The 22,567-nt window shown below is 27.1% G+C and overlaps 2 protein-coding genes across 2 annotated transcripts; one reads left to right on the top strand and one right to left on the bottom strand.

Annotated features, from left to right (window-relative positions):
- Positions 1-4,203: 4,203 nt before the first annotated feature.
- On the bottom strand, positions 4,204-5,389 carry LOC101513704 (putative EG45-like domain containing protein 1). The gene is made up of 3 exons (XM_073368137.1): positions 5,199-5,389; positions 4,804-5,060; positions 4,204-4,471 (listed from the first exon to the last, which is right to left on the bottom strand). The coding sequence occupies exons 1-3, from the start codon at positions 5,214-5,216 to the stop codon at positions 4,465-4,467; spliced, it is 282 nt and encodes a 93-aa protein (XP_073224238.1). The 5' UTR covers positions 5,217-5,389; the 3' UTR covers positions 4,204-4,464.
- Positions 5,390-13,071: 7,682 nt separating this feature from the next.
- Positions 13,072-20,154, top strand: LOC101514041 (probable 1-deoxy-D-xylulose-5-phosphate synthase, chloroplastic). The gene is made up of 10 exons (XM_004501241.4): positions 13,072-13,537; positions 14,297-14,416; positions 14,511-14,675; positions 14,917-15,067; positions 15,298-15,566; positions 16,711-16,993; positions 18,171-18,463; positions 18,726-19,004; positions 19,142-19,426; positions 19,653-20,154. Exons 1-10 carry the CDS (start codon positions 13,391-13,393, stop codon positions 19,803-19,805), a joined length of 2,145 nt encoding a protein of 714 aa, XP_004501298.1. The 5' UTR covers positions 13,072-13,390; the 3' UTR covers positions 19,806-20,154.
- Positions 20,155-22,567: the final 2,413 nt, after the last annotated feature.

Here is a 22,567-nt window from a genome sequence, read left to right as displayed (position 1 = left end):
GTACCGGGGGGACTTTTCACAAAAAAAAAAAAAAAAAAATACTTGGAGATTTACATACTACAATTTTTATTTTAATGACAACAATCAAATCTTTCGAATTCTAGCATCACTTCCATTACACTTTCAAACTATCTTGTTTATGCTTTAAAGTTCATATGAGGTCAATAAATTATTTTATATTTGTAATTAATTATTCATAATTGCATCATTATTTTTATTTATAGTTATTTTATATTTTTTATCTATAATTTATTAAGCGATATATTATCACGTACGACATATATAGACTATGTCGGCCACTCAAACATAATTCAAATTCTATAATTATTTTGTATTTTTGTTGACTACATAGACTATGTGGGTTACTCAATCATAATTTAAAATATTTTTTTAATATCGCCCACAACTAGACTGAAACTTTATAATTTTTTTTATTTTGGTTACCAATTTTAATTAATTTTACATTACTATTATTATTATTTAATAATTAATATTCTAAATTATGTTTTGTTTATTTATAATTTTATTTTAAAAAAAGAATATATATATATATATATAGAGAGAGAGAGACCAACTGGTTACCCAAAAAAAATTATTCACATGATTGTATGAAAACCCAAACAATATAATATTTTTGTATATTTTTTTAAAGTAAAATATTTTGAATGTTTTTTATAGAAAGAATGATATATGAAAGGAAAAAAAAATCCTACCATTGCACTATTAATATCTTATTTACATGTGTTTATATCCTTTTAGAATTTTATATGTTTTTTACTCTCTACTGAAAATTGATAACCATCAATATTACTTTTTTTATTATATAAAATAATACACTTTTAGTTTTTAAATCTTAACTCAATTGATAAATATTATTAGATTGAATGTCTTATACAAGGTTTAAAATTTGAACTAGAACTTCGTAGTTGTGTTAATTAATTATATTAAAAGTTACCATAAAAAAATGATAAGTATCATTTTGTCAAAATAAAAGAATATCACTAGATATTAAATTCAACTTTAAATTAATTGAAACTTTAGAAATAATTTGCGATGACAACTTTTACAATTCCTAATTTTAAAAGTATAAATAGTTTATACCATTTTAATTTTTTTTACATATTTTAAATTAATTTTATATTTAAATATTTTGGGAATAAATTTAGAAATCCTTCGCATGTTATGTGCGTGGCATAATTTACAACAACTGTATAAATTATATTAAAATATTTAATATAATTGATTTATTATATAATATTTTAAATAAAATAATTTATATTTAATCACAATAAATGGTTATCTATACATATTTAATATTGTTTGAACGTGTTTAGTTCTTTAAATTTAATTTAGTTTCCACTTAGATTCTTTAAAAAAAATTCTTGATTTAATTTTTTTTCTTGATTTGATTTTTTAAGTTATATTTAGTTTGGACCATTATGCTTTAAGCTATATTGAATAACACAAGCATTTTTTTTAAGTTTGACAATTTTCTTAAGTTACTATGATAAAATGTTAAAGATCTAATCCAAATATCGAATGAGTTACTGGCTAAACTATTTTGTAAGTCGGAGAAGTTAATGACAATGAATATGTGGATATAGATTTAGTAAAGATATGAATGTGTTTGAATGATTGTAGATAAAAAAAGAGAAGAAAAAAAAACTATTTATAAAATTTGATGATTTATTTTAAGGATTAGTATGAAAGATATATTCTTATAGTATTTGATATAGTTTTTAATGACTAGATGCTTCTAATTGCACCAGACTACAAATTTAACACAATCTAACTAACCTTCTCAAAAGTCTGCGGGACCGAATCATCCCCTATAATTTTTTATTTATAAATAATAATGATAGATTACTGATGATAAGTTACTAAAATATATTTAGAGAAACTCATTTCATCTTTTCTATTGACTCTCCCTTTCTTCTACGCTCTCTTACTTTCTCTTGCCTCCCTCGCTCAGCCCTCTCGTTTGCGGCCGCCCACTGGTCTGTACACGACCATGTATTCCACACAATACTTGTCTCTCCTTATCAGCCCAACCGCTCCACGTGAAGCGTCGATTTCTCACTCGGATTTCCCCTTGTTGCATCTCCATTTTGTAGTCTCTCTCATCTCCTCTGCGACTAGCACCGCCGTTGCCCGTCTCTCTCCGCTTCTCCGTCTTATTTTTTAATTTATCGACTATGTATGAATTGTATTAAACTCTAATAAAAATTATATAATTTTTATAATTTTAAATTATAATATTTTTAAAACGACATCATTCATAAAATATCAGTATTTAATATAAATTCTATTTTTTATTTAACTTTTTTATTTCTATGGAATAATTCCTTCTGAAAGACACTTTTGAGAATCCACATGTTTTTATGAGATCAAAATATTGCTGCACTTAACTAATTTTATTTTCATTTCACTCACTTAACTAAACTAATTTCTTGATCAGTTTGAAGTGATTTTTGCTTATAATAATTATTAGGAGTGTCAATAGTGGATTGGTACAAGATCATTTAAATTTTTATATTAAATTTTGTAAGAGTATCCTTTTTTATGTATACGAAATCATTAAATCTGTCTAGATTTCTACATAAAACTTAGTGACACAATACCTCTACAACATGATTCATCGTGTTAAAATTATTATTTTTTATTTTATCATAAATGACAAATACTACTGTAATTAACTTATATAATTATAAAGTTTAAATTCAAAGTTAAAACATAATATTTAATTTAAGAATATATATTGTCATTTGCCAATAAAATGACAACTCACTATCTAAAATTAAAAAATTTATTTGCATTGATTTCGCAATAAGCGGCATCAATCATGCCTTGGGATATTCTGATCAATAATTGCACAAAAATTTGAACTGTTAGCATTTGTTTGTTTTTTGTTTTTACTAAAAAATATGATATTCATTTATTAAAATTGATAAAAATTATATAATCAGAAATATTACAATTCAAAATTGTTAAAAATGAAAAAAAATGAATCCGTAAAAAAACTCACACCATCTAAGTTAATAGCAATAACGACAAAACTTACAAATATATAAAATTGAGGAGTCTAGAATATCCATATCTTTAGAACTGTAACAAACGCTTAAATCAGTTATTAAATTGCACTTGATCGAAATTTATTTGTCAATCTCAATAAAAAAAAAATATCGCAATAAAACGTGAAAACAAAACACTGCAACAAGACGTGAAAATACAATGCTGACAATAAAACTACGAAAAAATACAAAAAATAAATTAAATATGTGTAAAAATAACTTATTTAAACAAAAGAGAATAAAATTGATTTAAACGGATTATTTCAAACTAAAAATTGACTCTAAATTATTCCCCTCAAATAAAAAATAAGAATCAATTAAAGAGATAAAAAAAAAAAAAAGAGAGAGAGAAAACCAAATGAGACGGCTAGGTAATTTTATTTTATTTTGTTTAGTTTATTAATGAAAATATCCAACAAACATAAGTTTAGCTCCAAAAAAACATATGCACACATTATAGTAGTTCTTCTGCAGACATCATAAATTTAAAATTTGACATATGGATTGTTGGATTAAGATTATATGATTTAATTTTGAAGTTTAAAAAATTATAAGTATTTTAAAATTTATGTCGTCCAATTATTAAGATTATATGATTTAATTTTTAAATTTAAATTTTAAGTCACTTGATCCTAATTGAACAATTTTGATGTATCTAAATATACGGCAGCCAAAACACGTGGATTCCATTGAATTTCGTCTATAAATTTGTTATTTTTCTAATATATATATATATATATATATATATAGCATTAAGTTACATAATTTTGCACGGGAAATGGTTGCATTTATAGTCGGTATAAGAGTAAAGTCACCAAAATAATCTCTATAGACTTAAAAAATTAATAAAGTTTAATTTAATAAAAAAGCCTTTTAAAAAATTTGTACTTTGATAAAAAAAGTGCATATTCAAATATTTTCTAACATAAAAATAATAAAATCTTATTTAAAATTAATATTGTCTAAACAAATATTAAATTAATTGACTTAATTATCAATTGAAAAATAAATATTATACAAAATTGATTATATTAATATAATAAATAATATTTTATTCTAAAATGTTTAAAAATTAAATTTGTATAAAAAGTTTAATAATTTTACTAAAATATTATTATAAACTCTAAACAAATTTATATTAAAATTTGTATATATTCAGTTTGAAGTTAGAACAACCCTATAATAGTGAGTGTAATTAAGAGATAATAGCTAATCGGCAGAAGAGAAGATATCCTCTTAGGAACAAAATGTATACAAATATTAATCTATATTGACAATTAGAAATTAAAATACTCATGCAAATTCTTCTGCAGCAATCTTCACAGCAACAAAATTTCCGGGCATTTCCTATCCTCCCTTTATATAGTGCCATATCTAAGCCCATTTCCAATTTTCAAACCCTGAACATGAAAATAGATTGATTTAATTATGTATAGGCATGAAAATAGATCAATTTTATCTTAAAAAGTATATTACTTATTATAAACATAGTTGAACACATTTGATTTGTGTAATCTCAATAAATAAATAAAAAAAAACTTATTAATTTAAATTATTCAGTGAATACTAAATTAGTTCATTAAAAATATAAAAAATTATGAGTAGTATTTTAAAGAAAGTATAAAAGTAGTTGAGAAAGTTCTTTAATTCAACATTTGATTTTTCAACAACTAACTAACCACCTTGATATATTAATAGGTGACCAAAAGAAAAGCAATAAAAGATAACTTACTGTTGGAATTCAATGTTAATCAATGATGCAGAAAGATTTGCAATGATCTGAAAAGCAGTGGTAGAGAGGACAAGAGAAGTATCAGTTGAAGAAGGCCTAGAAACAGAGGATTGTGCTCTATCAACAATCTTAATCTGAATGGTTTGAGCAGGAATACATGTTCTAGGAACAGCTGCACTTATACACCTAACTTCATATAATCTTCCACATGCTGCCCCATTGTCATTTAGATGCATCTTCCCCAAAACATGCTGTTGCTGTTTTATCACATTTCATTTCACTTTCTCACTTACCATTCATTCATTAACAACTATAAATACTATTCAATTTAAATAAATAAATAAATAAATAGATCCATCTAATTTTATAATCAATTGTATTTGGGATCGACTTACGTAAAAAGGGACGATCATAATGGGAAGCAGTGCCAAGGTCAGCTTGAGAGTAGTGGATGAGGAAGAGGATGATGATGATGATTAGGCTTTGTTGGAAGGAAAGATATTGAGAATTGGAGGACATTGCTGCAAAAATTGTTCAAATTAACGAATTGAATAAATTAGTTTATTTATTACCATAGTGTTATTCGTTCACCAAAGTCAACGCTGAAAAATCTATGGTATGCTGGCGCCAACCTTGCTTTTATTTATAGGGAACCACACATGCCTTTATAGAGACTCATCAAAATATTATTATTCTATCCACAATTCTATGATATTTTATGGATTTAATAATCATTGACTATCAAACAGATATATTCATTATTATCCAACAACTAATACTTTCTTCTTAACTATTCTATTCCTTAGAAAATGATCGTGTTAATTTGAAATTTGAATAAAGTAAGCAAAATTTGTCTTTAAATTTATTCGAGCGATAAAATATCAATATTATTAAATAATATTATTAAGTTGAATATTATATTTTATAAGAAAAGTTAAAATTTTAGGTTTAATTACACTTCTGGTCTCTTATTTTAGTTGAATCGCGAAAGTAGTCCCTTCATTTTGTTTCTCTCTAGTTTTGGTTCCCAAACAAAATTTTGGTCCCCAAACAAAATTTTGGTCCAAAACTTGATGAAATTTCATCTTTTTTGCATTTACTTAAGTCACATCATGTTAATCAAAATGAAATTTTATCAAGTTTTGGACTAAAATTCTATTTGGGGACCAAAACTAGGGATAATCAAAATGAGCGGACTACTTTTGCAATTCAGCTAAAATAGGAGAACAAAAACTCAATTAAGTTAAAATTTTATAATTATATAAGTAATTTTTAGACGTATTTACTATCTCATCTGCAAATAAAAAAATAAATAGTTAAATTTTTTTAGAACAACATAACACAACATTTTTAAAACGAATTAATTATTTGAATCTAGCAAATAATTTTGTGTCCAAATAACTACAATTTTTTGTAGTTGAAAATATAACAAGTAATTAACTAGTACAATTATTAAACCATATAATATTAAATAATTTTTAATTTTTATAAAATTTTATAAACACGTTGCAAGAAATATTAAAAAGAAAAGTGAAATTAATCTAAAGTTATTCCGAACTTATCATTCAATAACGAAATTCCTTGATACCCTCGTCGGTTTGTTGGATGGAATGGAATCAAAATAAAGCCATCTTATTTTTCATTTATCGACAACTACTGATATTCCACACGTATTATCGACAAAAAATAACTAAAAGAAAAAAAAGAAAAACAAGTTCGTTCACACATACAGACAGACAGGTATGGTACATAGTATATGCCGCCGGCAACCGCAGTTGGTGGTTACTGGTTAGCACCATTTATCAACTCTATTTTTCAAATTATCAATAAATATATTCAAACCTATTTTGTTGACATGATAAATAGTATTTTGATAAAGACAACATAAATATTCAAACCTTAATTTGTTAATAATAATAATAATAATAATACGGTAAAAAAATGGTAACTATAATAAATAGACAAAAACATTATGGGTTATTTAAGTTATACAAAAATAATAAGAACAGTCTATTATATTTTTTGTATTAAATTAATCGTTTATATTTTATTTATGTTAAATTAATTATTTATATTTATAAATGTTTACGGTGTTGGTCTTAATAATCAAATCAACTAAATTGAAATTAAAATTCTCTTATTTTATTTTTAAAAAAAGTATGATTTTTAAGAATTTTTTTATTGCAACAATCATAAAAATATAAATAAAATTCTTTTAATTTATTTCACGAAATCGAATAAAAAGTTATTATCTTATTTTTTATATAATCCATAACAATAATTATAATAAAATTTCAGAAATCTATAACTAAAACTGATTTAAAAGAAATTTGGATAAAAATAGTTTATCTGGATAAAAATGAAATGTAAATGATTAATTTGATAGAAAAAAAGTTTAAAGATCAATTTGACTTAACTTCAAAAATCCAAAAATATACTTTGTGTAATAAATATTTTGTTGGTACAAAAATAATAAATAACAAATATATTCTGCAAATATAAATGATTTTAGTAATTAGATTATAATCTAACATTCACTTATTTAACTAGTAAATATTAAATGTTTTTCCGCCCAAAAAAAATCAAATGTTTTAAAGGTTAAATCAGGGAAAATTCTAATTACGGTTCAACCACAACTAAATTAGATAACGAGATAACTAATTAAAAAACTAAAAAAGTATTAAATTAAAAAATAATTATAATAAATTTTGATTGATTTAATTATAGTTCAACCTAATTCATTGGAATTCAATAAGACTACGGTTCAAACAAAATTGAATCAATCATGATCGTTTTTTTTATTGAATCGATTGAACACATTGATTTGGTCTTTAGAAAAATACACTAATCTATTTAAGATTTCTTTTAAAATGCTTTTTATATTATTTTTACTTTTTATTATAAATAATGTTTTTGTAAAAGAATTTCAAAAAACTAACTTAAATATTTTATCTTAAAATGTTATTTTAGTGTTTTATTTATTTGTTATAACTTTTTTTCATAATAAAATTTCAAAAAAATATTAAAATTAAAAGTTATTTTATGAAATTTTTTATAAATATACATTTTAAAAAATACATATAATGTTTATCATGTTAAAATATTTAATAATAAGTATTTCAGTTATTAATTTTTTTAATTAATAAAAAACGAGTCTAAAATAATTTATATAGTAAATTATCATAAAAATAAATTTTTAAAGTAAAAAGTCAAAATTACTTTTTTAAAATTTAAAACAAACGGATCATAATTATTGAGAAGGAGGTATCGGAATTCAAATCTGAAAAACTAATTTAACAACTTATTTTTAATATTAAAAGAATAAAATAAAAATCATAGAGGGCAATACCGGAAGAACGATTGGTAAAATTAAAGAAAAAATCATTAAGAGAATCGAGGTACCTGATGTGGTGTGTTCACTTTATTGTTGCAAGCACTTTATGAATATATATATATATGAAATTGCAGGGAGTGGATGAGTATTATTATATCAAAACAACGAGATGGACAGTTAAATAGGAGTAATAAGTAATAAGTAATAAGTAATAACAATGGATTAAGAAACGAGTTAGTAACTGAAAAGGGAACCAATTGACACCATTACGTTTACGTTACTTTACATTGTGGGTTTTGTTCATTCTACTTTTCATCAAACCAGCAACAAACAGCTGCGTAGTACATCTGACATGTCTTTCATATTTTATGGTATCATTTATACATAAAAAAATATTTATATTAATAAATATTTTTCTTGTTGTTTATTATATTGTGCGTGGTTTATATTATATAAGTGTCTCGTTCAATTTTAAATAAAATAAATATTATTTTATAGATTAATTACAAATATTTATCATGTATTATGTTATAGTTATCAATGACACATTTATTTTGTGTTGTTGTGGGTGTAAATGAAAAATATTTATCTTATTATTTTTAATATTTATTGTGTTAAATATTTGTCTCGTAAACATGTTATATAATTTTTTTATATGTTTTACTTCCAAATACGTTTGTCTCGTATTTTTTATGTATTATTTATAAATATTTATTCCATATTTTTATGATATTTATTAATAATAAATATTTGTTATGTGTTTTTTTATACATTAATCATTAATATTTCTCTCTTGATTTTTTAATAAATACTCATCTCATATTTTTTATGTATTAAATATATATCTGTCATATATTTTTAATATATTAATAGCAAATATTTATCATGTGAGTTTTTTATATTCATTTTTATATAAATAATACTTATCCTCTAATTTGTTTATTCGATATTTATAAATAGAGAGAAAAAGACCATGATGCATGTAAACCAATTTTTTAGTATCAATTAATATAAGTTATTAATTGTATAATTATACCACATAATTGTGGTACTTCCATCAACCATTACCTATATAATCAATAATTTATATTAATTACTATGTAAAATTATTTACACGTAATTAATACCTAAGACTGATTTTTATTTTTTACAAAATGTAATTTGCATTTTTTTTATAGAATTGGTTGTTTTTGAATTTCTAACTTCTACAAACTACTTTATTTTCTAAGCTTTTAAAAACGACATATTTTTTCTTATAAAACAACACTCCTTTTCTGTTTTTTTATTTTTTTATTTTGTACTTTTTTATCTTTCATATTCTTACAATGATACCCATTTCTGTTTTTATCTTTCATATTTTTACAATGGTTAAAACTCAAAAGAATAATATTAATTTTTATCATTACTATCTCGTATATTTTTTTATTACAAATATATCATTTGCATTTTTTTAAAAAATAAATGGGTATTTCTCAATTTTTCACTATTACAAACTACCTTGTTCTTTCAACTTCCAGAAACACTTATTTTTCCTTAAAAAACCACTAATTTTTTTGTAAAACAAAATAATAATTTATTTAGTGAATGAAATCGTTATTTTATCTTTTATAATCGTGAAATGGTTAAAATTGAGAAAGATAATATTAATTTTTTGATAGTATTTTATTTTCTTATATTGATAATTGATGACAAAAATTTGTCTCATGTTTTATTAATATTTATCAATGATAAATATTTGTCTTATTATTTTGTATGTATCTGTAACATATATTTATCTTGTGGTTTTTTGTGTTTATCACTTTCAAATATTTTTGTCTCGTGTTTTTTTTTTTTAATATTTAGCAATGATAGATATTTGTCTAGTTTTTTTTTAATATTTATTAACAGATATTTGTCTGATGTTTTTTATGCATTATTGTCAAATATTTGTATTGTATTTTTTTATATTTCTCATAAATAAATACTTGTTCCGCTTTTTTAAATATTTATTATAAATATTTATCCATTTTTAATATTTATCAATGACAAATATTTATTTAATATATTTTTTGTGTATTTTTGCTAATTTTTCTGATTTAATATAGTTGAAAAAATAATATATGATTTTGGTAGTTATGATTGGGGGTTTTAATAATGATTAGAAAGTAGTTATTTTGATAGTTATGACAAATATAAGGAGAACAATGTTAATTTTTTTTTGGTAGTTTATTTTTTACAAAATAGCTACTTCTTTCTCTCTAAAGTAGTTATATATTTTTTGGTAAAAAAAAATGTAGCTCTATTTCTTATTCTTTTTAGTTATTTATTTCTTTTTTCTTAAGTTTATTTGTTTAGTTTCAAATAATGATGTGACAAAAAATTAGATGATGATAAATTTGTATTTTTTATAATTGTTTATTTTATTGATTTTTTTGGTAGTTATTTTTTGTTGTTGATAAGATAGTTATCTTGTTCTTACTAATACATATATATATTGTGAAAATAAAATGTAGTTATATGGATTTTTTTTTTTTGTAGTTGTTCACTTATTTATTTTTTAAACTTACTTGTTTACCATCAAATAACGGTGTCACAAAAAAATGAATTAAGATAAATTTATAATTTTCATATTTATTTCTTTTTTTATACTGGTAGTAGATAATTGATATTTTCACATTATGAGGTGAATTTGTTGATTTGGTTTTTCCTGAATACTCTACTTTTGTGATATCATTGAATAGTCTACTTTTATGATATCATTAAATGTTTCTTTTTTGACAGAAATAATGATTAAAGTTTGTTAGTAAATAATACTCTCTCTCTATCTTTAATTATAAAATATTTTTCGAACATTTTTTTTTTCTCATTAAATATAAGTCTCTATCCAATTTGTTAAATGTATTTATTATTTTTTTTAAGTACATTCTTTATCAATACTAGATTAAAATATAATTTTTGTCTCTTTATTTTATTAAATTTGTAATTTTAATATTTTTATTTCACTCGTAATTTTGATCACTCGTTTTTTAAATTGTTAGACATTTAGTTATTTTCTCAACTTGAATTTTTAGTTTGACGACGTGACAATTATTTTAGGGATGTGCACGTAATAATTTGAAATATCACAGCGACATGAAATTTAAATCAAGTAATATCACTTTAATAATTTTTAGAAAAATTATTTTTTTTACCTTAAAATTTTTGAAAATTAAAAAACGTTAAGTTTTTAAATTGCATTGTTATGTTTAATTTTTTTTTTTAAATTAAAAAATATATTTATTTTTTTCAGAATTACCTTTTTTTTTGTTTTTGAAAAAGAATAAAAAAGTTACCAAATGAATTATTTACTTTTTTTTTTAAGTAAATATTTTTGTGTGACTTTTTAAATTTTTTTTCAAAGAAAAATCAATTTAAAAAAATTGATTTTTTTTTCATAAACTTTTAAAATAAAAAATAAATTTTAAATATTTATCTATCTATTTTTAATTATTAAAAGTTGTACTATTTAAATTTCTCATGGTCGTGATTTTTCATCGTGCACAACACTAAAATAACTGTTATATCATCAATTAAAATTCAAATTGAGAAAGAAGGTCAAATCAATAATTTTTAAAATGGAGACTAAAAGTTGGAGGAAAAAAAAATTCAAAGATCAACATTGCAGATTTAATAAAATGGGAGGATTACAAAACATCTTAGTTTAAATATTACTAATATTTAATTTATATACATTAAGAATGTAAAAAAAATTATATTACCAATTAATTATAATTGTATTTAAAATTATATTCATAAATGATTGTGATGTAAGATAGTGTATACTTTTTACACGAGAATATATATAACAATTAAATTAATCAATTAACTTGTAATACCAAATGTTAAAATTAGACACCTTAATATAATACACACAAACAAAGAACATTTAACGAGATTTATAAATAGACACGTTTAATTAACTGATTATCTCGTGGAAAAAATAAGAGGTGCTTATTAAAATAAACAGGGAAGAAGGGAATAGAGTACAAAATTATATATGCAATTTGCCCATACGTCAAGATATTAAAATGAGTTACTCCATTTGTTGTTTGCCCGCAAGAGATGACTTGCTTGAACAATTAATTGCGTGGAATCTTCTTACAAATCTGGTCTTTGTTAGAAATAAGAGGATTATGCGGTTCTAAATAGAAATTTTTTAACTTCCTAATCAACTTATTAACTCAACTAACTCCTAACTAATTAATCTATCCTATATCAATTGAACTGTAACCGCCCCAACGAATTCATGATTGAAAAATCTGAGATTGAATGCAAGTTGAAAAGAAAATGTGTAGAACAATAAAGGTAGCAAACACTAAAAAAAAAATAAACAATCCAAAACACCAAAAACTCAAACTTGTTAATTAGTTCGACATGTCGTTCCTGTTCACAATCAAAGCATAATGAAACCATATATGCAATTGGTTTAATACTTATATTTTCATTCTCATTCTTTTTGAATAATATTTTATTTTATGAAAAATAACTTTCGTGGGTGTTATTTTGCCAATGAATTTTCACTAAACACATATTCATTTGTGTATAATATATACCATTTATCTGTAGATTTGTTATCTCAATTTCGATTGAGAAGAATCCTTTGACCATTGGAAGTTTTCGTTTGTGAATAAATATTTGAGGACTATAAAACTTATCGACAATTTTTTAGAGGATTATATTTATTTAATTTATTTTTGTAAATATATAATATAATTTTTAGTATGAACACATCGTGTTAACATATTTAATTTTTGTTATCTTTATGATAAATGTTTTTTGTTACAAGACAGGTTAGTAACAATAATATGCGCCAACATTTATTTTGGTGTCCCTTTTCTCTTTTTTATATCAAACAATACTCTACCTTTATCGGCCATTTTAGTGTATTATACATTATTATATAGGTCGGAGTATTTTTATTTTATAATATATTATTTTTTGACATTATAAAATATTTCACTCCTAGATGCAATTACAGTACTATTTTATGGAATAATTATTTTAATCTCACAACCGATACAAATGAAGCATGATCGATCAGTTTTAATTAAAGAGTGAGTGATTAGATTCTGGGATACCGTTATTCATGTCTCTTGCTTCGTTTTCTAACAATTTGTATTTGCAAATCATCATGTCATCATAATATAAAAATTTAATTATTCGGTTCATATGAAAATAACGCGATGTTGTTGGTGTGGTGAGGTGTGAAGTTTGAATATTTGAGTTACAATCTCGATGGGTACTGTTTCTGCTAGATATCCAATTGGAATCCCTTTCCATTCCCAATCCCTCACTCGAAGATTTCACTGCTCAATTTCTCAATTTCTCCTTCACACAGACGTTTCCACAATCACCTTGTGCCCGCCGCGTTCTTCTTCAGAGGTACTATCTCTATTCTCTATATATAGTACATAATAATTGTTTTCAAACCATTCAATGTCAGGTTATGCCCAATTCATTGCTTTCTAATTCTATAAGATTTCGAAAAACCGTTTTCCATGGAAATTAAATAACATGAGATCATTAATAGAGTTTACACCGACTTTTAATGAGAAATTACAACATTGTTAGGTAAGCTCTGTTTTTAACTGCAATTTAATTATAACTTTGAAATGTTGGATTCTCATTGAATGTTAGTGTAAATGTGGTGTCTGTTAAGTGTTTATCATTGTGAAGTTAAATTTCAATGCCTTGTACTACGTCTATGTCTTGTTTGATAGCTACGATTTGAAAGACCGTCTACAATTTACTAAATTCGAGGTAGCTAATGTAGATTGGAATTGAATGGTAGCTACGATGTGTCAACTCATTTTATATTCGAATTCGAGGGTGTTGTAGAACCGATGGCACATTTTGGAATGATAAGATACTAAATCTTAGTTTAACAATATTATGCTAGTGTTGTCAACTGCGGATCACGAAAAATAGTGGTTTGTTCAAATTCGTCTATGCCATAGTGCTATACCGCCGCAATAGTGGGTATTTCACAATACTTTGTACTAAATAGCATATTGTAAAGTAATAGCAAGTTGTTCAAATTCCGCTAACATTGATTACTGGATGAGTGATACATACTACTTATATACAATTGGTTACTGGATGAGTGATGAATGGCTAGTATCTAATAGATTATGGATGCAGGGATTAATTCATCGAGTATGTGCTCGACCTGATATTGATGATTTCTACTGGGAGAAAGTTCCAACGCCCATTCTTGACACGGTTGAAAACCCTCTTTGCTTGAAGAACTTATCTCTTAGGGTTAGTTGTTAGCTCATTGACATTTTTTTTTGCTTTGACCTCATTTGGAACTTGCAATCTTGAAGTATTTCACTCTAAATAACTGTCTTTGCAGGAGTTGAAACAATTAGCTGCTGAAATCCGTGTAGATTTGTCTACTATTCTATCAGGTACGCAAATATCACTAAATCCAAGTATGGCTGCGGTGGAGCTGACAGTTGCATTACATCATGTTTTTCATGCTCCAGTAGACAAGATATTGTGGGATGTCGGGGATCAAGTAAGATTTTAATTTATAACTAAAAATGCCAGTGCCTCCGTATCATTTCAAATTTTCCTCTTCCCTCTTTGATGTGGAAAGTTTAACGGGAATTGCGATTGTTAACATTGTTCCTTTATTGTACTTCATTTTGCAACAAACCAACGAATATTCCTTTTTCGTGGTGTTAATTTTTTAATAATTCAATGAAAGTATTTTTTCGGGCAATGTAACCTATTTGAGTATCAATATTTGTCTGCAGACATATGCACATAAGATACTTACAGGAAGGAGATCACTCATGAAAACAATCAGACAAAAGAATGGCCTTTCTGGTTATACTTCTCGATTTGAGAGTGAATACGATTCGTTTGGTGCAGGTCATGGATGCAACAGTATATCTGCTGGACTTGGTAGTTTATATTTTTCTCCTTGTTTAATAATATATATTAATTTGGAGCATTATTCAGGCTGTTTATGTTATTTTAATTGTCATTTACTGTTCTGAGTATGTGTATGTCGGTTGATAAATTATATGTTTTTTATGGCCACTTTACATTTTCCTTCCTAAATGAACTAATGAAATTCCTATAGATGAAATCTCAAATGTTCTCCTATTCATATGTAGTATATTTTATTTCAGGCATGGCAGTTGCACGGGATATTAAAGGGAGACGAGAACGTGTAGTTGCAGTTATCAGCAATTGGACCACTATGGCTGGTCAGGTGTACGAGGCAATGGGCAATGCAGGATATTTGGACTCAAATATGGTGGTGATTTTGAACGATAGCCGTCACTCTTTACTCCCAAACATTGAGGAGGGCCCAAAAACCTCTGTCAATGTCTTATCTAGTACCCTTAGCAGGCTCCAGTCCAGTAGATCTTTCCGAAGGTTTAGAGAAGCTGCTAAGGTATGCATATTTTTTTCCTCCTTTGCAGAGAAAATGCAAAATAGTTGTAAATTAGTCTTCAGTGTCTGTTGCTAGCATGCAGGGTCTACGCGACAATGCCACATCATTCAACTTTCAATGAGCTTTTAATAAAAAGAAAGTCTGCATGCTTAATGACTTACTACAGAACGGCTACACGACAAGTATTGTGAAATGATCTGTAGCCAATCAAAATATTCATCGCTTTGCTTTCTAGTTTAATGTGATTACTCAGCTTTGTCTGTGTGTGCATTTGGACATATAAATGAATGTGCAAACCCCCGTCTCCCACTGAACCAAAAAACAAAAGCTTTATTGTATACCTTAATGGTTGTATTCATCTTTGCTCTTGTGTTTTCATGTCATCTCATTCAAAATAAGTGATCTGTCTAAAAAGTATTAATGATAATCCTTCTTTATCCCCCAGTTTCTATATCTTAATGCTTCCCACTTCATATTCAAATTATATTTAAGTGGGTGGCAAATTTTATGCTTTATCACAGGGTGTTACAAAACGTATTGGCTGGGGCATGCATGAATTGGCAGCTAAAGTTGATGAATATGCTCGTGGTATGATGGGTCCACTAGGTGCTACTTTATTTGAAGAACTTGGGTTGTATTACATAGGCCCAGTAGATGGACACAATATTGAAGATCTAATATGTGTTCTTCAACAAGTAGCTTCCCTGGATTCGATGGGTCCCGTCTTGGTTCATGTTATAACTGACGAAAATCAGGTTGAAGAACAGAATAAGAAAAGGCTTACTACAGAACGGCTACACGACGAGTATTGTGAAATGATCTGTAGCCAATCAAAATATTCATCGCTTTGCTTTCTAGTTTAATGTGATTACTCAGCTTTGTCTGTGTGTGCATTTGGACATATAAATGAATGTGCAAACCCCCGTCTCCCACTGAACCAAAAAACAAAAGCTTTATTGTATACCTTAATGGTTGTATTCATCTTTGCTCTTGTGTTTTCATGTCATCTCATTCAAAATAAGTGATCTGTCTAAAAAGTATTAATGATAATCCTTCTTTATCCCCCAGTTTCTATATCTTAATGCTTCCCACTTCATATTCAAATTATATTTAAGTGGGTGGCAAATTTTATGCTTTATCACAGGGTGTTACAAAACGTATTGGCTGGGGCATGCATGAATTGGCAGCTAAAGTTGATGAATATGCTCGTGGTATGATGGGTCCACTAGGTGCTACTTTATTTGAAGAACTTGGGTTGTATTACATAGGCCCAGTAGATGGACACAATATTGAAGATCTAATATGTGTTCTTCAACAAGTAGCTTCCCTGGATTCGATGGGTCCCGTCTTGGTTCATGTTATAACTGACGAAAATCAGGTTGAAGAACAGAATAAGAAAAGGTTTATAACAGACAAGCAGCAGGATGGTATTGCTTTTGCTGTTCTTTCATAAGTGTATCATATGTTTTGTTCCATCATGGTATTTCTTGTTGTGAAATAGTTTATCTTGTAAATAAAATGAAATTACAATTTAGGAGTTTGTTGATTTGCTTAAAAATGAGGAACTGGACAAGACTAGAATTTTTGTTACATACTTGATTTTTTAAAATGGTCATGAGATAGAACCAATGTAGAAGTGTGGTACAGGGAAAATGCTAAATTTTGTTACTCAAGTAACTATGGGACAACATGTCTAAAGGACAACACTGCATCACTGTCTAAAAACCAAAAATAATCATCGTTCCCCTCTCTATATATTGCAATGTTTAGTGCGACATAAACATTGCACATTATAAATGATGTTGCAATAAATTTTACCTAGTTTTTTTGTATTTTTTATTTATCACTAAACAATATTCATTCTTAATATTTGGGTTTGACCAAACTTACCCCCAGTTAACCGGCATATAAGGTTGGGGATACCTCCCACTTACAAACACAGGCAGCCCAATGGATCTTGATTAAGCTCTGATATCATCTTAAAATTTGGGTCGCGTCTAACTCATCTCTACAAAACTAGGATACTTCCCACTTATATACTCATTCTTATCTCATCCAATGTGAAACTCTAACCATACGTCATATAGAGTTGTAATGTATTTGAGTGTGCATCAAATGCACCCCAGATTTTCCCCCTTGTCGAGTTTATTTCAGATGCTTAAGCCTTTCAGAAAATGGAATTCATTTATTGATTAGCTAACAAATAAACTCTATACCCACCTATATATGAAAAACAAACCAAGCCCCATCCTACTAGTTGGAGTCGACTATATGGATAAATGGAAACCATTGTCAAAACACCAAATTTTAGTTAAACCATTTACACTAGGTATTTTTGAAAGTTTTCTCCTAATTGTTCTCTATTTATTTAAATATTATTTCCAAGCCTGTATACCTTTTCCCATATATGAGCTGTGAAACCAACGCTGAATTTATTTGGCTTCTTATCTGATATAATTAATATTTCCTATAGGTTTAGTACTAAGCTTTTGTATACCAGGAAGTTATAGCTTAGCTTCTTTATCGCCCGACATTCTCATTATTTTGAATAATATGTGATTTACCCAACTACTTTCTAATTAGTTGCATGTGTTAACTTTTCAGAATCTGTTAGTGCTGATTTGTTAGACAATGCTGGTCAGCCTCAAACTTATGGTGATTGCTTTGTGGAGACTTTGGTTGCTGAAGCTGAGAAAGACAGAGATATTGTGGTAGTTCATGCAGGAATTACAATGGAGCCATCACTTGAACTATTTCGGGAAAAATTTCCAGACAGGATTTTTGACGTGGGAATTGCTGAGCAACACGCAGTCACATTTGCTTCTGGTTTAGCATGTGGTGGATTGAAGCCATTTTGCATTATACCTTCTTCGTTTCTACAGAGAGCCTATGACCAGGTCCAGCCTTATTACAGCTTAACCTATCATGATAACCACTATATTTTGTTAAAAGACAATAAGAAATTTTCAGAGAACAGCATATCTTTAGTTGGGGACGGTCACAGCATAAAGCTACTAAAGCTTTAGTTTTAGGACCTCACTTTATAAAAGTAAATTTTTAATTTCATTTTATCTACTTGTATGCAGAATAGATAGCTAGTGCACATTACATAATGGTTTAAGTAATTATGAATTCAAACATGTTACGTATCATGTCTAGGTGGTTCATGATGTTGATCAACAGAAAATTCCAGTGCGTTTTGTCATTACAAGTGCAGGACTGGTAGGTTCTGATGGTCCCCTCCAGTGTGGAGCATTTGATATAACGTTCATGTCATGCTTACCGAACATGATTGTCATGGCACCATCTGACGAGGTTGAACTTGTGCGCATGGTGGCTACTGCTACTCATATCAATGATCGGCCAGTTTGTTTTCGGTATCCTAGAGGTGCCTTGGTTGAGAAAAGCCATGCTATACAGGATGGAATCCCAATTGAGGTAATTGAGCAACACTGTTTTCTTCATAATTTTGAGTTATGCTGTCAACGAATACTTCCCCAAAAGTTTGTCATAGTATAATTGTATTTTATCTCCTTTCTTTAACTTTGGAGTGGTTGTAATATATTCATACACAGATTGGAAAGGGAAGAATTCTTGTTGAAGGTAAAGATGTTGCTTTACTGGGATATGGATCAATGGTTCAAAACTGTTTAAAGGCTCATTCACTTCTTGCAAAGCTTGGTGTTGAGGTGACTGTTGCTGATGCAAGGTTCTGCAAGCCCCTTGACATCAACCTTCTAAGGCAGCTTTGTAAACACCATTCTTTTCTAATTACTGTTGAGGAAGGATCTATTGGAGGATTTGGTTCCCATGTTGCTCAATTTATTGCTCTTGATGGACTTCTCGACAGAAGAATTAAGGTAATAAATAGTGTAAGCTATGTGTACACAGTACACGTCCAAGAAGCTTATGATATCGGTTGTTTAAGAATTTTAAAGATAATTTCGAAATTTTATTTGTGTTCTGTTTGGTGAATATTTAATATATATTTATAACATCTTGTCTGGCATGGCATGACTAAATTTTGTTATTCTTTTGAGCGAGTTTCTGATATTCTGTTTCATTTTTCTGGATCAACTCTTGCAGTGGCGACCAATTGTCTTACCAGACAGTTATATTGAACATGCATCACCAAATCAACAGCTTGACCAAGCGGGGTTGACTGGACATCATATTGCCGCCACAGCTTTGAGTTTGCTGGGACGTACACGTGAAGCTCTATCGTTTATGTGTTCGTGAGTCGTGGCGAAGATGCTTCATGCCTTTTCCAAGATGATCGGTGGGACTTCGACACTGCATAAGTGAACTAAGAATGCAAAAGGCTTTATTAGGTTTGCTCGTGTAGTTCTTCTTTACATGTGTGGGGGAAGGGGGAAATGATTGTTAAATAGAAGGGGGGGAAATGCACATGTGACAGTCAAACAAATCAAGATTTATGTTGCCATACTCTTGTAGATAGCGAATGTGAATAATAATAATAATAGTATTATGATACTACCATAAGTGTAAATTGTGGAGCTCCCATTTCTGTTCTTATTTTGCTATGAGTTATTAAAAACTACTCCAATCGGAAACAATTCATGGTTCACACGTTGTTTCCTATTGTGCTAACGAAAATCGCAAGTGTTAAGGTTATTAAATGACTTGCAATATACAACTATTAAATTGGTCTATGATGTCTAGCTTTTGAGAACCATGTAGACTATATAATACTTGATTATACATACACTCTATCCTCTTCCTCATTCTTCTTCTTTACTAAATATTTCCACTTTAGGAGAACCTTAATGGGTCACCAATAGCCACACCACCACCATTTAACTCAACTGTTCTTCTTTTACAAAATTCATTAATTTGAACTTGCTCGAGGGAAAAAAAAAAACACTGGATCCGTGTCCCTCGTCTTGAGCTCTCTTGAATGTACTAGTTATTCTTGCATTTTGGACACCTTCGTTGGAGAGCCACCGTTACACTACCGCCGGTGACTTTCCGGTCACCATTTTCGATCAAATTCGAAGGGTCTTTTAAAGATGTTAACATCATTTTTATTTTATAAAAGTACCTTTGAAATATGAATACTAAGATTATTTGATCTTTAACAAAATTTGTTGGTTTGTTTTTAAATTCAAAATTTGTCCAATCCAAAAATATAGATTAAAATTCATTAAACTGAAGAAATATATTTCCATAAGCAGGAAATATAAAATTCATTAAAAACCTTGAGCAAAATTCATTAAATATTTCCATATATATTAATTTTGTAATTATAATTTTTATTTATATTTCATTCAAAAAAAAAATACTACTGTTTTTTTAAAACTGAAGTGTATGGAAAATCTAAAAAATATGCAGAACTGTTATAGAAATAAAACGAAATGTGCAGTGTTTGGGCCAAAATGATTGAAGTATATTTATTTTGAACGAAACAGGTTACAGCTAGCTTGCGCTCCCACACGCCATCCAACAAAATAAGGCCAGCCTGGCAAGGATTAGTTTAAGGTTGCACCAGTTCAAACCTTAAATTAGTGATGGAGATTGTTTACTACTTGAAACTAATTTGAAGTGACTGATCTCAAAAAGTATTATTTATGGTTGAAGTCAAATAATGCTTAACTGCGGCCTTTTTTCTACAGCATGGGCCACTGACTACGCAACGCGGTTCACGTTGTCTCTTTTCAGGTCATACATTCAGAGTATGCTTCTCTATCGTTATAATTATATCACCCACTTTTGGCCTTTTTATAGTACATATCATCGACCACATTCCTAATCTCATTATTAAATTAAATTATTAGTCCTCATTAATTTCTTCACAATCAATATCATCTTAATAAATAAATACTATTTTTAAATTTCTTTTACAATACTCTTTAACTATTACTACATAATTTCTAAAATCTTATTGTATTTTATATTAATGATAATAGAAAATATATAAATAATCGAGATTAATAATTTCACAAAATATAATATTTTAACTATTATATTTTTAACATGTGGAAAAAAATTATGAGACAAATTAAGTATATATTACATTGGTAAAGTTGTTAAAAATTAATAAAGTAGATAAGTCAATTATTAATATTATAATTATTATAATTTATTACGTATGTAATATAATATTAATTATTAATGATATTATATATTTTATTTTTTTTATCCATAAACGGAATGATAAATATTACTACAAATGAACTCATTTTATTTTTTTAAAGTAAAATATTAATTTTAGATGAGTTAAATTCATTATTTTTTCTATCTCACAATTAATATTATTTTAATAAAAAAATTCTTAAAATAAATATCATTAATAATATTTACTATAATTTTAATTATTATTTTATAGTATTTTTCAATAATTATTATATTTATAACATTTAAAATATTATAATATTTTATATTAATAATAATAATAATTCATTAAAAATTAAAATAAATAATCTGATAAAATAGTTTTTTTTCCTTCATAACTATTACAAACTTTAAACGGGTAAAAGCTCGCTGTTTCCGCGAGATAGCATCGGCAACATGAATCACGTGATTGAATCATTCACATCACGTGCATGCAACAATCATTCCAGTCAAAACGCCGTCTACAGGCACTGCACAGAATTTCGGTCTGTTTCGTGATTTGAGCATCCTTTATTTTTTTTAACCAGTGATTTAGCACGATTTGATTTCACTTTTTAAAAATACTAAGTTTTTTTTAATATATTTGATTTTTAATTAACATCACTCAGTCATCCACCTGATTTAGTTTTAGAGAGAGAAAGATCCCTCCTCAGGGCCCCACCCTCCGCCATTCTCTCCTGGGGTCCCTCCCTGCCTGTGGAATGTGGACCCACCTTCCAGTCTTCATTTTTTTGAATTACATGATGACACTCATAATAGCATTAACTAATTGGTGCCTTTCCGTTTCCTCTCAAACGTAAGCATTTTTGTTTTTTTGCAATTTTTCGTTACTCTTTTTTTCCAATCTGCGTCTCTCAACCCTCGTTTCC

This window comes from Cicer arietinum, chromosome 5 (assembly GCF_000331145.2).
Source record: "Cicer arietinum cultivar CDC Frontier isolate Library 1 chromosome 5, Cicar.CDCFrontier_v2.0, whole genome shotgun sequence".
Classification (NCBI taxonomy): domain Eukaryota; kingdom Viridiplantae; phylum Streptophyta; class Magnoliopsida; order Fabales; family Fabaceae; genus Cicer; species Cicer arietinum.
This window is presented reverse-complemented; position numbering and strand designations above follow the sequence as displayed.